General features: G+C 52.2%; 1 protein-coding gene across 1 annotated transcript in view; it reads right to left on the reverse strand.

Moving 5' to 3' along the window:
- Positions 1-1,729: 1,729 nt before the first annotated feature.
- Positions 1,730-15,439, reverse strand: part of ADRB2 (adrenoceptor beta 2) — a 22,377-nt gene continuing 8,667 nt past the window's right edge. Inside the window, exon 2 of the mRNA XM_015642243.3 lies at positions 1,730-3,111. Within this exon, the coding sequence (XP_015497729.1) occupies positions 3,077-3,111 (35 nt within the window). The 3' untranslated portion in view covers positions 1,730-3,076. The remainder of the gene's footprint in view (positions 3,112-15,439) is intronic.

Consider the following 15,439-nt stretch of genomic DNA (forward strand, 5'->3'; position numbering starts at 1 on the left):
ATCCCCTCCCTCTGGTTCCACCCGGGGAAAAGAAGAGTGGGAAGAGCAGGACTTTCCATTCTTTATTTGTCAGAAGAGTTTGTTCGGTGAGGAGAACAGAGCCGTGACCCTCCCCGTGGTGCTGCAGCTGCACCCCGAGCTCCCCACGCCTGCTCCCAGCTCCCTGCAGCTCTCCTCCCGTGCACAGCTGCAGCTCCAGCCCATGCATGAGGCTTCCAGGCAGGACAGACCACGGTTCCCCATTCCCCACAGCTTCCACTGGGAATACTGGAGCATCCCCACTGCTGGAGCTCAGGCTGGGCTTTGGCCCTGCGCTTGTTCCTGCCAGGGATTTCTCCCTGCGGGATCACAGAAGCCCAGAATGGTTTGGCTTGGCAGGGACATTAAAGATGATTTAATTCCCACCCCTGCCATGGGCGGGGACACCTTGCAATAGCCCAGGTGGCTCCAAGCCCCATCCAACCTGGTCTTGGACACTTCCAGGGATGGGACAGCCACAGCTTTTCTGGGAAATCCATTCCAGAACCTCAGCACCCTCACAGGGAAGGATTTCTTCCTGGTATTTTGGGATATGAGCACTCAGTGCCAACACTGATCCATTTTGGCTCTGTTTGCCCCCTCCCTGCACCCCAGATGAGGGAGGGAGCAGCTGCTGGGCACTGCCAGAGGCTGCTCCAGGGATGGGTTTGGATCCCTGACAGACTCATTAATGACCAGGCTCATCCTGTGCTGATCCACGGGAAGGACAGGGAGCAGCAGCAGCCAGGGGGCCAGGGAGGTTCTTGGGAGGGGAAGAGGAGCACTGGTCAAGTTGCAGGAACAACATGAACAGCAGGTGCTTGAGGAGCAGCACAAGGAAATATGGAATGAAGTTTCCAGGAGAAAACGCAGGTGGAAAAACTCCCAGCAGCTCCTGCTATGGAGCACGGAGCCACCTCCCAGGGGACAGCACAATAACCCCGGGGTCAGGGCGCTTAAAAATAAAAACATTGAATGGAATCCATGGAACAAGGCTGAAGGGTTGCAGGCAGATGGGTTTGGACAGCTCTTCAGGCAGGTCCCTGCTTTTGGGCTGGCAAATGATTGGAGCAAGTGCATCCCTTCCTCTCCCTGTACCTGCTCTTGCACATCAGGGGCTGGGGAGAAGGAGAACTGCCACAACCCCATGCACATCCCAAACCTGCAAACGATCCCAAGGACAGTGTTTCCAGTACAAAATAAGGGACTGGAGCCAGCCAGGAATCTTCTGAGGAACAGGTTTTTGTTGGGAATCTCCCTTCAGCAGGTTTGGACAAAGCCTTGGCAGGGCTCCTCAGAGGGAAGGGAGAAATCAGGTTCTCCTAGGAAAGCTGGAACTCTGCCAAGGGATTTTGGGGTGTTCTGAAAGCTGTGGGAGAGCAGCAGGGTACCTGAGAGCCCCCCAGGTGAGGCTCTCATATCCCTGCACAAAGAAAATCAGGATACAGGGGCACTGCTGAGCTCCTGCAGCCTCTGTCCTTCCCCACAAAGCTCTGCTCTTAGTCCTTGGAAGATCCACATTGCATCCTCACCCCAGGGACAGCAGTTCTGGTCTCAGCTTTTCCCTCATGTGCCCACTCTCTGTCCATAGAGTCCTAGAATGGAAGGACCTTAAAGCTCATCCAGTTCCACCCCTGCCATGGGCAGGGACACCTTCCACCAGCTCCGCTTGCTCAGAGCTCCATCCAACCATCCTTGGACACTCCCAGGGATGGGGATGGTCCCTCTCAGATCTTACAGAACCACAGAATGGTTTTGGTTGGAAGGAACCTTAAAGACCACCGAGATCACCAATGCCCCCACCAGAGCAGGACCCCTTCTCCAGGAGCACACTCCTGGTGTTCTGGGAGCTGTCCCTGTGTCCTGCCCCTCTCTCAGTGTCCTCACACACACCTGGCTGTTGTGGGGAGGGGGCTCCTTTAGCAGCTTCACATCAAGCAGCGAGACAATAAATAAATAAATAGGATTGCACTTGAGGGGAAGGTTCTGCAGCTGGAAGCCCGAGAGGGAAGGTCTGAGATGGGGCTCCCACAGTTCAGTACCAGCACGTCCTGCCCAGGTCTGGGAGCAGCTCAGTGACCACAGAGCGGCAGCTGGGCCACCACCACCACCTGCCAGTCCAAGGTGCACATTTTTTTATGGTTTTCAGTCAGGTTTTCCTGCTGTTTTCTGCCTGACACCCTAAGTCCCTCCATCTCTTTCTCCACTCAATGAGTTTTCATCAATCCAAAATCAGGAGCTCAGCATGCCCCTTGCCACAGCTGCAGGAGAGGGATGGATGTTCTGTCATGTTTTGAGCCTCAGGTGGGAAATCTTGGCTCCCAAGGGTGGCTGGTCCTGCTAAAATGTGATTTCCTGCAAAGAAAAGGATTGCCAGGTCCCAGCCTTTCCAATGGCTCTGGTCTAGGCAGGACAGTTGGAGATTTTTTGGAGCAAGGAGCGAACAAAGGCCACATTGCTGCCCAGTGCTAATCCTTCTGCTGTGACAGTCAGGGCCCCCCGTGCTCTCTAGAGAAGAAGAGGTAGACAGAGAAGACACCAGAAGGAGAAACAAGCACAGAATAAATCGAAGGATTCTTCCATGCTTGTCTCTCTTGGTCTTGGACAGATTCCTGCTCCACCTGGATCTCCACCCAGCCCATGGACAGGCTGCCATGAGCACGTCCTGCTGGGCTCCTGAGCTGGCTGTGAGATCTGCCTCTTCCAAACCAGCTGGAGACCACACGTGGGCCTGGTGCTCCCTTTTGGAAAGGGTTTTCCAAGGGGAAAAATCCCCCTCGGCACCTTTTGTCATGGTTTGGACTGAACTCCTTCAGTTCCTGCAGCTTCTCTCCCGGTGTCCTCCAAGGCTCTCAGAGCCTCTCCTGGTCCCTTGGTTGTCCTTCCCCAGCTTCTCCTGGAGGTGCTGCACGATGGGTGATGGGTTGGGATGAGGACCTTTGCCAAGGCAATCACTTCCCACAGCATCCCCCGGCTCGGGGAAGCGAGGCCGTGCTCCCACTCCATCTCTCCAGAGCCCTCGTGAGCTCAGGGTGGTGAGGAACAGAGGTTGGATCATTCAGCTCTCCACCATTCCTGGACATCCAGGGATCTCTGTGGGGAAAAAAGAGGAAGGAAAACAGCATTAATTCAGCACAGAGATGTTGGGATAGAGGAGGGATTCAGTTGCCAAAACCAGGAGAGGGATTAAGCCTCTTTCCTTGATTGTGGAGATATCAAATGACTGACAAGTCAGATGAAAAAAAGGGAAATTAATTCCGAGATAGAGAAAGGAACAAGCACAGAATATGCCAGTGTTTTTATTTTCTGGAAGTGATATTTTTTAATAAGGACATGTAAAAGATTATCATCTGTGCGTGTAGGAGAAGAAAACAGCTTTAAAGCCAAAATGGATCTGCAGAGAGGAAAAAAAACCCCATATCTGTTCTTTGGGAACACAATGCCTCTCTCAGAAGAATTCTGGGTATCCAAACTGGAGTGGTATTTCTTGTGCAAATCAAGGATGTAGTTCTAACGTGATAGGGATGATTTGCACCACTGTCCCTTGCCAGCATCTCTTTAAAAAGATGATTTGCACTCCATCTGCCCTGTAAAGTGTGTTTATCCCTTCTTCCTTCCTTCCTTGCTCCCATCTTCCCTTCATGCTTCCCTCCCCAACCTGTGCCAGGGCCTCCCCATCCTCTCAGAGAAGAATTTCTTCCCAATATCCCACCTGTCTCTCTATTTGAAGCCATTCCCCCTTGTCCTGGCCCTACAATTCTTGAGGAAAACTGGAAAACTTGCAGATTATGAGCTCTTAAGAAAATGCCTGTGTGAAACAATCCCTGCTCTGCAATTCCAGCAATTTCCACAGGCGACATTCCCCCGTTTATCCAGGGTGGACAGTGCACCCAGACACGAAGGATGGATGATGAAAGCCGTGACTTTGTGCACTGTGGAATGCTGAGCATGCTGGAGTTTTTCCAGAGCAAATCTGGAAACTCAGAGTGAAGCTCCTCTGCCCTTTTTCATCAGCTGGGAGCCCGAGGCCTCTTCTGCAGCAATCCTATAGATGGTGCTTGTCAGCTTCCAAGGAAACCTGAACCTTTCCCGGAGCTCCCAGGGCAAAGCCACTCGCGGAGTTCAAGTGGGAAGAAAAGGGGATATTCCAAAATAATTCAATTTCTGTGTTCAGGAAATGGAGCCACGGAGCTCTGCAAGGTTGTGCTTCCAGCTCTGCACTGGGGCTTAATTGCTGCTGTTGTAATTAGAGAGCTTTGCTCATTATAGTGGTGCTGCTCATCACCCCCATCCCTCTCGAGTCAGGGGCTGAGATCCTGGTTTGGTTTTTCCCAGGAAAACAAAGGAAGTCGATGTTTCCGGATAATGACTGTGTGGTGTTCCAAGCCACACAGCCTGACAGGAGACAGAAGTCCAAATCCCTCTTCCCGCTGCCCCACTGGATGAGTTTCCCACCCAATCTCCAGTTTCCATGGCAATAACCCTGGTTTGGTTTCCCTCCTGGCAAACCATGAGCAGAGTCATGCAGTGAGGACAAAACGGGTGGAAAACCTGGGACAATGTTCTGTTACCTCTCACTGCACCTCCACAGGCACCTTCCAGCCCAGGGAGACACCTCCAGGTCACTCTCAGAAGGTCCCAGGTCCATCCTGAGCTGATGACCCCATGTCCTGCTCGGTGGCACCTCCAGGGCTTGTCCTGGACCTTGAAAGCAGCCATGCCACACCAGCAGAGGGGTGTAAATCACCCTGGGTCCTGTGGTATTTATGGGGCAAGGCCCTGAAGCGACCACTGGGCTCTCCAGCTTCCCTAAAAGCAGCCACCAGAATTCCAGGCACTCCTTTGCAAAGTCTCTTTAGAGTTGTTGGGGAAGCCCTACAGCTTTAAGAGGAAATACCCACTTCATAACCATAATTATTAATATTCATTTTTAAGAGGAAACATCCCCCAGACTGCTTAAACCCACAGGCTGCAGGCTGGATCCACAGCAGAGAGGGGACAGCACCTCTTTTACATTCTCCTGCTTCCAATCCTTTTAAAAAAAGAGGGAAAACCTAGAGGAGCAAGTGAGCAAGGATTAACACCCTGATCGCTGCCTTCAACAACTTCTTGGGTCCTCTTGGAGGAGAAAAGTGCAGCCAAGAGCAGCATTCCCAGCCCTCCAGACCAGCTCTTGGCACCACTGCCAGGGGAAGTTCCTCCACCTGCTGGGACCAGCTGGGATTTCCATGGGATATCTGCCTGGTGCCCACCAAGGCACGAGGGCACCGCTGCCCTGCTCCCCACCATCATCCCAACACAAGCCACAGGGTGGGATCCACTCCTGTGGGGCTCTCCTGGAATAGTGTCAGGCAATGGGAATAATCACACAGGATTAATCCTTTCATTCATTAATGACCTGGAGCTCTTTGAGGCCCAAACTGTGCCCAAGCTACAACTCATTTCCATCAACTTAATTCCAGCAGAATCCATGGAATTGCCCTGCTGTCAGCACTGCATCCCAGAGCAAACCCCGCCTTGCTCTTCAGTCCCAGGGCACGCTGAGCCCAAACTCTTTGGGAATAAATCAGCTGCACCGCTCTGAAATCAAGGAATCAAACTCCCCTTCGCAATTCCATCACGGTGTCGACGTCAGCGCGGCCATCCCGGATTTATCCTCGTGTCACTGGGAGAGGATTTAGCCCTCACTGATTTATTCCCCTGTAAAACTGAGGTGCAGGGGGAGCGGGGTTTGCAGCTTGTCCAGGCCCTGATGGAAGACAGGGCTGCCCAAACGGCGGCATAATCCCAAGAATCTTTATTTATGGGCTCCGGGTGCGAGCGCGCGCGGAGGGAGGAGCTGGGAGATGGCAGCTCGAATAAACAGCACATCCCTTCTCCCAAACATCTGCCTTGTAAAAAGCACAAAATCAGATGTTGTCCTGGAATGCTGCTGGCTGCTCCCAGTGACACGGACAGAGCACAGCTCGCCTGACCCCTTCCAACATTTCCTCTGCCCTGGGAGCTGAATTCCTCAAGGTTCACAAGGCACGGCTTAATATTTAAAACAGAAGTTGGCCCAGGAAACCTTGCAGCCTCTGGTCCGGTGCCTGTTCACCTGTGGGAATCTTGGATTCAGCAGGATGAATCAGCCACATCCCACAAAGCAAGGGATGCACAGCCTTGCTAACAACTTCCCAGCTGGAATTCACTCCTTTAATTCCCTTCTTCTGGTTCAGGACAGCCCTAGGAGAGCTGGAAGCCTGATGATGAAGTTTTTGGTCATTAATTAATTAAGTCCTAATTAATCCCAGGCTCAAGGACAGCCATTCCACAGGGTGATGAGCTGATCAGAAAGTCAAATTTCCCTTTCCAGTCAATGGGAATGGATTGCTGCACACAGAGTCGCTGCATGGCTCCCATGGGACATTTCCCAAGGGGTCAAGGAGAGGATCAAGAGGGAAAAAAAAATTCCCTGTGGGTTGTCTCAGTGCTTTGCACTACGAGGTTTTGCAAATCAGCAGGAACAGCAGTGACAGGACACAGGGAATGGCTTCAAACTGACAGGGAGCAGGGTTAGGTGAGATACTGGGAAGAAATCCTTCCCTGGGAGGGTGGGGAGGCACAGGGTGCCCAGAGAAGCTGTGGCTGCCCCTGGATCCCTGGAAGTGTCCAAGGCCAGGATGAGACTTGGAGCAACCTGGGACAGTGGGAGATGTCCCTGCCCATGGCACGGGGTGGAACTGGATGACCTTTAAGGTTCCTTCCAACCCAGACCGTCCTGGGATTCTGTGATTCCGTAAATTTTGTATTTGTTTCACTCCATTTGAACCCAGTACCCTGTGGAAATCTCCAGGGGAGATGGATATCCATGGAAATGGAGCTCTCTGCAGCTCCTCCCCAAGCAATCCAAGGATTCAGGGTGGAATGAGGGCAGAGCAAGACAGAATTTCCTGCTCCAGCCCTCCAGGAACCAGGAAAATCTGCCAGCCTTGCCCTGCACAGTCTGCACCTCCACGGGGTTCTCACAACCCAGTCAAGCCTGGCACAGCTCATCTCCAGACTGTCCCCCCTTTCCTTTCCTGCCTCTCCAACCTCTCCTTGGAAACTCCTGCTATTTTATCCTGTTTTTGCAACCTGTCATCCCCCATTTGCCAACAGTTCCTCCTGGAACATTTAAACAGCATCTGCTCTGAGTGCGGGGTGTGAGAGGAACCCCGGGGCACAGCAACAGGAGAGGAACCATCAGGTGCTCCTGCACAGCTCAAGGGAGAAAAAAAACCTGTGAATGCCTGATAAAAAGCCAAGGTGTAGCATTAAAAAAACCCACCCAGACTGTCCCCATCCCAGATTTAGTCTTGTTTATGATCATTTTTATCTAGGAAAGGAAAAATTCCATTTTATCCCTTCCAGTTTGCTGTGCCAAGCCCGGGCTTTTGATCCAGCAGCCAGTGCCACAAAGCCAAACTGGGACACAAATTCCCAGTTAGTTCTTAGCACATGTCCAGCTTTCCCCACAAGCCAGGCACCAAAAGAACTCCACATCTCCCCTTGCTGGCTGTGGGATCAAACTTCCCTGAAGATCCAAGTCCTCCGTGCCCTTTAACCCCACCTGAAGGATCTCTCAGCCCTGGGGTATCACTCAAATCTACCTGAGTGAAGATCTCCAGTTCCTGCATTGCTGCAGTTCTATAAACCCCAAACCTGGATTTTCATTTCCTTTGCTGAGGAATAATGTGCCCATCAAATGATGGGTTTGAAGAACTTTTTTCCAGGTAGAGGATCATCCAAGTACCTCTGGAAAGCAGCCACGACAGGGATAGCTGCAAAGCAACAGGCTTTTAAAAGCTCTGTTATCCCATTTCCCTCTCCTCCCCTTCTCCCGGCTTTTCTAAGGGGTTTTAGCTTTTGTTCCACTTTGGGGAAGCGGAAGGACACTGTTTGTTTTGGGCTTTTTAATCATTAAACAGATTGAGTGTCACTCCCAACAGAGGGAGCAGGGACCAGGGATAGAATCATGGAATGACAGGAGCTGGAAGGGACCTTAAAATCCTCCAGTTCCACCCCTGCCGTGGCAGGGACACATTCCATTATCCCAGCTTGCTCCAAACCCTGTCCAACCTGGCCTTGGGAACTTCCAGGGATGGGGCAGCCCTCAGAGGGAAGGATTTAATCCTGATATCCCATCTAAACCAATGCAGGCAATGCTTTCCCCTTGGTTTGTGGCACTGTAATTTCCTTTTCTTGGTGTGATGCCAGCAGAGCGTAGACTTGTCCCTAAGCCTGGCTTACACCCAATTTCCTCTGCAGATATTCCAGCTAACACAGACTTAAACCCAAGCCAAACAAGTTAACAATGAGCAGAACAAACTTCCCCCTGTAGGAACTACGGATTCTCTCCTCCACCTGCCTTTGGGCTCCTCACAAGGGAAGATGTGGGATGGAATTCTGAATTCTCCACCTGTTTTTGGGTTCCACACAAAGCTCTGAGCTGGAATTTCAGCTCCCTCCTTCCACAATCCAAGCACAAAGCTCTGAGCAAGCTGCTCTCCCTGACCCTGCTGCGAGCAGGGGGTTCTGGTGGGATGTTGGGATGATCTCCAGAGTTCCCTCCTGGTTCCTGCAACCCTGGGAAGGGCAGAGGTGGGAGCACTGCTGTGTGCCAAGCTCAGGAGGTCGTGGAATGTGAAAAACATGGAGACACCACCAAATCCTCACAGGAAAATAGCAAAGAATTTCCCTAGATGGGAAAGTGCCAGGGATCTGACAGAAGTGGGATTATCAGCACGTGCCTGGGAACGCCTGGAGGGGATCCACACCAAAAACATCCCACATTTTAAGAGAGTAGCATTTGTGGACATTTGGATTCCAGCAGTGAAAATTCTTCCCCAAACTTGGCATCATTGCTTGTGGAGTTCAGCTCTGAACTCTGATTTCCTCCGACTGCTCTGAAGATTTCTTGGAAGATTTGTAAATGGAGTTGGGGTGGTCAGTTTGATTGTTTTATGCAAAATATCTCAGTGTCAGGGGAAAATGCAGGAGGATTTTAATTTTAGGAAGTCCAACAGTGCCTGGCAAATGAGTGTTCAGCCAGGGGTTTGCTTTCTACCACAAAAACCAGGGATATCCTCTCCATCTGCTCACGCTGCTGTCTCCCACCTGAGGACAAGAAGAAAATCTTCTGAGGACTGAGCAGCGTGTTCTGCCCCTCAGAAATTCTCTGCCCAGTGTGGAGCATTTATCAGCTCCCCATCCCCTCCCGCCAGAACCTGATGGATTAAAACTGACCCTGTTTCTCACTTCCCACAGAAGTAACCCCGTAGCAAACACATTTATTTCAGCCTGGAGGAGCGGAAGTGGCAATTCCTGCACTCGTGGTTAAATCAGCGCATTTTGGAGCATGCTGCTCCTGAGGAGTCTTACGGATCTTCCATCCCATTAAATCAGTGACAACCAGATCAGAAATGCACAATTACAGGGGGCAGGGAGAGGGACAGAGCCCCGGCTGGCCTCTTGTGCAACACATCCCCACTAACTGTTTCCAAAGCCAGAGCTTAAGTCTCATTCCCAAAATCGCCTCGGGCGATCGCTCACTCAGCAGTAGCTGCTACTCCTTGAGAGTAAATCCCGGTTTTATTTTTTCCCCTGATCCTCACCCACATCAAAGGGTGGAGCGCAGGAGTTGTGCCAAGGCCTGGTAAACACTCCCAGGGCTAAAGCTGTGCGGAAAAGGCTCCAGCACGGTTGGGTTCACACCAAGCTTCGGATCCCTCATCAAAGCGGAGCGGGGCTGGCAGCGGGGTGCTGATGCTATCACGGGCAGACACAACACGGCCCTGCAGCTCAGACAGCAGCCAGGCAGGGCCAGGCACCCATGGGTGCAGCAGGCATCACACCTGGGTAAACACCAGCCGTGTTCCCAGCTCCCAGCGGTGCCGGCACCGCGGCTCAGGGCGCTCGCTGCGCTCCCTGGCAAGCCCCTTCTGCAGGGAGCCAGCAAACACCAGGCACCTGCCAGGGAGATATAAAAAGATTTCCCTGCGGGGTGGAGCTCGGCCTGCTGGTGATCTCATGGTTTCAGTCACGGTGAGCTGCTGCACTCGATGGATGCAGCCCTAGCCCCGTGCCCCTGTCAGCAGCAGCACTTCTGGAGGCTGGGGTTGCCTTAGCCACCCTTTCCAGGGCAAATCCCAATGCAACAATCCCAATCTGAGCCCAGCCTGTCCTCCTGACTCCCAGAGATGGGGCTGGAGACTGGACAGACACTCCTGGCAGAAGGAAAAGTCCAGAAGTGGCAGGGGCAGGATGCTAAGGGGACACAAGGTTTTCATTTTGGTCACTAATTTACTGTCATCTCCCTCCTGCTGAAGACTGAGGAGCCCAGCTGTGACCTGAAACCTCATTTGAAAACGAGTGATCCCAAAACTTGTGCAGGAATGAGAGGAGTGTTCAAGGAACTCATCTACAGCCCTCTGAGGATCTGATATGGAAGAATTTCAGGTGTATTTTATTTTAGATCAGCTTCATAGTTACGACAGCACTGGAATCTGAAGGACCCCAGCTTTTTACAGAGCTGGGCATCGTTGTCTGTTCCTCCACATGTGGCCCTGTGATTCCAGAGCTCTCTGCAAGGGCAGGAGGACAGAGCAGGGCTCTGTGGCCAATAAAAACCTGTGCTGTGCAGTGGAAGAGTGGTTTATGTGCAGAAATCCGTAAGAAGGGTGTGGGAATGGTTACTGAGCTTTCCATAAATTACTGAAAGCCAAACTTGAACGAATTCCATGTAAGGAAGATGAAAGGAGGAGCGGGTGGGATTTATTCAGCTCCACACATTTATTCAGCTGCATTATTCTCACCTCCAAAACCAGTCCAGCAGCTCTTTAATCCCTCAGCAGCTCATCTCGAAATTGTCTCTATTGTTAACAACAAAGTGCTCGTTATTCCCATCCCCATCCTTTGAAGGAGCCGTGGACAGGGGTGAGGATTCCTGTGGAGAGAAGCAGGGCAGGGCAGGGACAGGAGACACAGATTTAGGAGGTGATGTCCCTCTGCCTTATCCCAGACTTTTATCCAGGGAAGAAGTGCAAAGCCACAGCCTGAAAAACTTCCAGGCAACTTCTGAGCAGGATAAACCATCCCTGTGTCTGCACTAGAACAGAGAAACCCTTCAGAAATGCACCGAGTTTCTCTTATTAATTGTAACAAAAATCTGGAATTCCTGGCTAAACCCAGGGCAGATTTCCTCGTGCCCCAGCACGGACCTGGCTGTTTCTCTCAGCAGAATTTGTACAGAAATTGCCATTATCAGCCTGAGACTCCTTGGGCCCCATTTGCATTGGTGCAATCGCCTTCTCCACTCGCCCGAGAAATGAGGCATCCTCGAGAAACAAGAAACGAGGCACCCTTGGAATGAATCACACTGAGGGGAGGGGGAAGGATGAAAGCTCGTTGCAAACACAACCCGCTTCATCAGTGGCTGCGAAAAGAGAATTTACCAGGTACTTAAGGTTCGTGGAACAAGCTTGCAGGGGCTGCAGTCTCGCTTTTTGGTTAGGATTACTCAAGATTAAAAGAAAAATACACCACAAAATGGCTTTCTACAGCTGCCAGGCAAGGATTGCACGTTTGGAGTGAAGGACTGTGTCTTATCCTTTGGGGGTCCAGCTCTGAGTCTCACCCTCGGTGTGATCTGAAAGATCTCGTGGTGGTTTTCAAAAGGGTTTCATCCTTAGGTGCAGCTGCACGGGGCTGGGGCTCAGATTGCTGCTGAGGAAGCTGAGGGTGGGCAGTGTGTGGTGGGGCTCAGATTGCTGCTGAGGAAGCTGAGGGTGGGCAGTGTGTGGTGGGGCTCAGATTGCTGCTGAGGAAGATGAGGGTGGGCAGTGTGTGGTGATGGGAAGCATCTTCTCCCCCAGCTGCTGGGCACAGGGAGCAGGGACAGTGCCCGTGCAGGCAGCAGGGTCCTGGCAGGCGGCAGTGGCAGGTCCTGGCAGTGGCAGCTGGGTCAGGCTGTGACTCACCAGGGCACACACTCGTTTCTAATCTGGGCCCTGCTGCTTGTCACCACAGAGCAGGGTGACACCTTCACGCCGCCTTTCTGTCTTCCTGCCACTCAACAAGCCCTCGAACCCAAGCCTCAGACAGCGCTGAGGTCTTTGGGAATTACACACAGATCCTGGGGGAACATTTTGGCCTTTCCAAGTCCTGTGTGTGTCAGTAACAGCACAAGCTCAGCTGCTTTTCAGGGGTGGATAGGGACACTGGACAGACATCTCCATGCTCCAAGGGCTCCTTGCACAGCAGCTCCTGTCCCCATTTGGATGAGTTACATCCCTGACACAGCCACGCTCCTGCCCAGCTCCCCATCCCACGGGTTGCCACCTTCCCATGGGAAGTCTGGAAATCCCTGGGGCACAGAGAGCTGTGGGTCCCTCCACTCATCCTCTGGGGCTGCCCATGGATCAACCACCTCAGCAAAGTGACAATGACAATGGTGCTCGTGGCCCCAGGGGCACTGGAAATAGGATGGCCACAGCCCTGCTCACCGCGGGGAAAACGGCATGGGGGACACGTCAGCAGAGTGACAACGCTGACCTGCCCCTTCCAAACAAACCACAGCTCCTGGCTGCCATTGGGAAGACCTCAGGATGACAAATAAAGAGCAAATTAAGACCAGCAAAACCCCTGGGAGCAACGCTGATGCCAAAGCCCAGCAGCATCCCAGGTACCCAACCCGTTCCCACAGCCCTTCAACAGGGAAAACCCCATTTCCCCTTCAACAGGGAAAACCCCAATTCCCCTTCAACTCTTCTGGCTGGCAAAGTGATCAAAGGTTGAGCTCGATCCTCTGAGAGGTCTTTCGCAGCCTCAGTGGTTCTGTGATTTCCCATTCCCACCTCCTTATCACCGAGGCCATCCCCAGGGGCAGGCAGGGGACAGGACGGCTGTCCTGGTTTGTCTCCATACCTGTCACACACTCACCCCAAAGGCATCCCCGGCTCCAGAATGACAGGAACGCCTGCTCCACGCCCTCCCAGCCATGCCTTGGCAGGCAGCAGAGCAGCTCCGAGAAGGAAGCAAAGCTACTGCTCATTCCAGAGGCAACCATCATCTCCACAAAGCTCCGGGAGCAGACAGGGGAATGGCCAACGTGGGAGGGCAGAGGCACCAGCCAGGCTGCCTGCCCTGGAATACAGATCCTGACCTGGAATACAGATCCTGCACTGGAACACAGATCCTGCACTGGAATACAGATCCTGCACAAACAGAGATCCTGCACTGAAACACAGATCCTGCCCTGGAACACAGATCCTGCCCTGGAACACAGATCCTGTCCCTGTCCCTGCTTCCTTCAGGCTGTGCCACCCCTCCTGTGCCACCACCTCCTGTGTCTCCACCTCCTGTATCACCACTTGTGGCACCAGGGAGATGCTGCTGTCCCTCCCAGGCTGGCAAATGTCAGCAGGAGGGGCCGGGGCTGCAAGGAACAGCCTGGCCATCCATGCCCCTGCTCCCGGGGATGTTCATTCAGGGCTGGGTGACTCTCCTGGAGCGCTTTCCCCGCTATAAATAGGAATCCCGAGGATCCCCTTTTAAGCAGGGAGGGACAGGGAGGCAGTCAGCTCTAAATGAGCCGTGCAAGTGGTGTCACTGAGGAATGGCCTCCTTGTTGTGAGTCACAAACCTTCTCTCAGTGGCTGTGCTTTCCCTCTGCCCTGCCCTCTGCAGCTCCCCTTTGCCTCGCTGCTGTGCCAAAGGGATTTTTTGTCTGTGGAGCTGTTGGTGCATCTCTGAACCCAGCTCAGGAGAGGCTTGGCTCTCTAAAGGAGGCCACGAGCCCCTGTCACATCAAGGCAGAGCCTCAGAGCAGGATTTGGGCTGTGCTGAGGCCTCAGAGCAGGATTTGGGCTGTGCTGAGGCCTCAGAGCAGGATTTGGGTTGTGCTGAGGCCTCNTGTGCTGAGGCCTCAGAGCAGGATTTGGGTTGTGCTGAGGCCTCAGAGCAGGATTTGGGTTGTGCTGAGGCCTCAGCACCGGGCCAGGCTGACACAGCTTTATCTCAGCATCGCTCTCTCGCACAAGGCTGGCCACGGTGCTGACACTTCTCCTCCCAAAAACCACCACCAGCAACAACTTCTGATTCTCATGAGGCAGAGCTGGAGAGGGCTGGGGCAGAGGCGTGCCAGCCTGATCCCAACCCTTCCCAGGCAGGTGAGGGGGATGGAGAGGGAGGAAACCTGTGAGCAGTGAGACCGGATTCCCCAGTGCCCTGACCCACTTCCCCCACCCCGCTCCCCTACTGATATTTTGGGGTTGCCAGCAGCTCTGCTGGGTACAGACACACTTCCTCTCACTACCAGCCATCGGAAAATACACACAGCTCCCACTCGACTTCGAGGCCAGACAGCAAGAAACTTATTTAGGGCTCCAGTTTTTCTCAGAAAAAATAAATGCCACACATTTCCACTCACGTGTTCCGTGTAACAGGGTGGGACTTTCATGCTCTGGAGCCCTGTAACCCCTGGGATATTTTGCACTGCTTCTCAAGTCTGCTTCAAGGCTGCCTCACAATTTTCTATCCCATGGGACCTCCATCCCACAGCCACTGCCAGTCCTGACAGGCACCATTTAATCTGATTCCAGCATGGCTTTGGGGGCGATAAGGAAAGATTTCAGCAGCACGGCTCTTGCTTCAGCTGCAAAATATCAAGATGAAGCTGCTCCCACCCGGGGATGAACAAGCATTTCCTTCAGCCAGGGAGGAAAAAAAAGAAAAGATTAAGGAGAGGTTTTTCACACTCGCATACACTTAAGAGGAAAAAATATTTACATGAGGGAAAAAGGACTTGGCAGGGCCTCCCCAGGGGCCATTTGCTGTTTATGCATTTCTGAGGCCTGGGCTGAGGCTGCAGAGCCTGAACCTCCCTGAGCCAGCCAGGGATTGTTTTTAGGGCTGGGACATCCCCGTGCTGAGGCTTCTGTGCTGTGGAATTGTCCCTGAGCCCTCAGGCTCTGCCAGTGCCCACTGGGATCCTCTGGCTCTGAGCAGCTCTTTAGAGCAACCTCCTTTGCAGGGGAAATATTCCCTGTTAGGAATGTCCTGTTTTACAGGGATAGGGAAAGGTGGGAGCTGCTGCTCCCCCACAGATGCTGAAGGTCTGACTGATTTTTTTCTTCCTGCAGTCAGCAATGGCTGGGGCTCTCTATCCCTTGCGGTACAAATTATAATGATTTTTATATATATATAATATAAATTATTATAATTTTATATATTATATATATATTATATGTATTATATACAATATATTATATATTTAAAATATCTAAAATTACACATTATATAGAATCATATATAACAATCACATAGAATTATAATTTATAATGATATAATAATAGATAATGTGTAATATATAATGTATAATATAATATATAATATATAATAT

Source organism: Parus major, chromosome 13 (assembly GCF_001522545.3).
Source record: "Parus major isolate Abel chromosome 13, Parus_major1.1, whole genome shotgun sequence".
In the NCBI taxonomy this organism is placed as follows: Eukaryota; Metazoa; Chordata; class Aves; order Passeriformes; family Paridae; genus Parus; species Parus major.